Source organism: Apteryx rowi, unplaced genomic scaffold, assembly GCF_003343035.1.
Source record: "Apteryx rowi isolate R43461 unplaced genomic scaffold, aptRow1 scaffold_530, whole genome shotgun sequence".
NCBI lineage: Eukaryota > Metazoa > Chordata > Aves > Apterygiformes > Apterygidae > Apteryx > Apteryx rowi.
In genome coordinates, this window is record NW_020450795.1 from 176,618 (window position 1) to 178,101 (window position 1,484).

Genomic DNA, 1,484 nt, shown 5'->3' on the forward strand with positions numbered 1-1,484 from the left:
CTCACAGTAACCCTGTGCTACACTGCAAACTAGAGCCCCGGCCTCTGTGACCCCCGACAGCTCGCTCTGAGAGCGGCTGTAACCCACCCCCTAAGCCTGCAACGCTAGAGAGCCACCCTCTCTAAAGCAGAAGCCAGACTCGCCCACTGCCAGGGCCTCCCCTGGAACCAAAGCGTCCGCCACGGCCTCTGCCTCGATCGCCCCTGCGGAAGAGAGCAAAGGGTCGTTTTAGGGAAGGGGGAAAGACATCGAAGTGCCCCCCCCCCGGCTCCATATCCGTGCAGGCCGCCCACCGGCGACCACCTTCAGCCCCCGCCAGCCCCAGGGCAGCTCCCCGGGGGCTCGGCCCGTCCTCCTGCCGCGCCTGCCCGCCCCCCCGGGGCCCCTCGTCCCCTCACGGGGCAGCGCCCCCCACCCCTCCGGCCCGGCCCCTCGTCCCCTCACGGGGCAGCGGTCCCCGGCCCCGCGCACCTCATGGCTCCGCCGGACCGAACAATGAACCCCGCCGCCGCCACCGAGGAGAACCCGCCGGGCTGCGCTCCCACACCCCGCAACAACCTGGCCGCCGATTGGCTCCCGCCGCTCGCAAGGGCCGTCGGTGGGAGGACTCCGCTTCAGACCATTGGTTCGACTAGCCATCACTCTAAGCCCGAGGGCGAGAAGTGACCAATCACATGCTGCTCCGGGCAGGGGTGGGAGGGGTCAGTGGAGGCGCCGTGATGCGCACGCGCTGGACTGCTAGCGGCCACTGGGGGGAGTACAACGTCCATGAATGGAGCGGTTCGCGTGCTCAGTGCGCATGTGTGTATGTCAAATAAGCCTCTGTAATGTATCTATATAGCGCTGAGAAAAGCATATGGGCAAAAAGCAGAGTGGCGCAGCGGAAGCGTGCTGGGCCCATAACCCAGAGGTCGATGGATCGAAACCATCCTCTGCTAGCTGTTTTGGTCTCCCATCCCTCTTTCTTCATTAACCCCTTAGCTAATTACATTAATTGCTGTCGGCACCTCTGGTGCTCCCCGGGCTGCCGTTTGCCACCCGCCAAGACGCCCATCTGCCTGGCTGCAGCGGGGCCGCGTTGGGCGGGCGGGGACGCGGGTGCTGCGGTGCCCCCTGCCCGGGCGGCGGGAGGCGTTGTGCGAGCTGCCGGGGCGCCGCGCGTCCCCGCGTGGCCGCTGGAAGCGCCGTACACGGTCCCGGGACGCAGCTGGGGTGTCACGCGTGTGCGTGGTGCACACGGGCGGCGGAACGTGCAATGTGCTTGACCGCGGGGTGCCCAGCGTCGTGCGTGTCCCSGTAGTGGCCGGGACCGTGGATGTCCCCAGGGTGCGGGGCGGGGGGTCGGTGGCGTTCGCAGCCGCTGGGTGGTGCTGGGACCCCGCGGGACGCCCCCGGCCCGGCGACCCCTCCGCAGCACGGCGGGACCGGGACGGGGAGCGGCGGGACGGCGCCAGCAGCCGGCGGGGGCGGTGCCTTCCCGCTCC

The 1,484-nt window shown here is 69.3% G+C and overlaps 1 protein-coding gene and 1 non-coding gene across 5 annotated transcripts in view; one reads left to right on the plus strand and one right to left on the minus strand.

Annotated features, from left to right (window-relative positions):
* Positions 1-555, minus strand: part of ILF2 (interleukin enhancer binding factor 2) — a 6,374-nt gene extending 5,819 nt beyond the window's left edge. For 2 of the 4 annotated variants that reach the window (XM_026080925.1, XM_026080927.1), the window contains exons 1-2: positions 472-555; positions 144-203 (exon numbers count right to left, since the gene is read on the minus strand). In XM_026080925.1, coding sequence (XP_025936710.1) covers positions 144-203; positions 472-476 — 65 coding nt within the window. In that variant the 5' untranslated portion in view covers positions 477-555. Of the gene's footprint in view, positions 1-143; positions 204-471 lie in introns of those variants that run through there. The other 2 variants (XM_026080926.1, XM_026080928.1) reach the window with 2 other exon arrangements.
* A 311-nt stretch (positions 556-866) lies between these two features.
* On the plus strand, positions 867-938 carry TRNAM-CAU. Its single transcript has one exon. It is a non-coding gene; the product is annotated as a tRNA-Met (tRNA).
* The last annotated feature ends 546 nt before the right edge of the window (positions 939-1,484 follow it).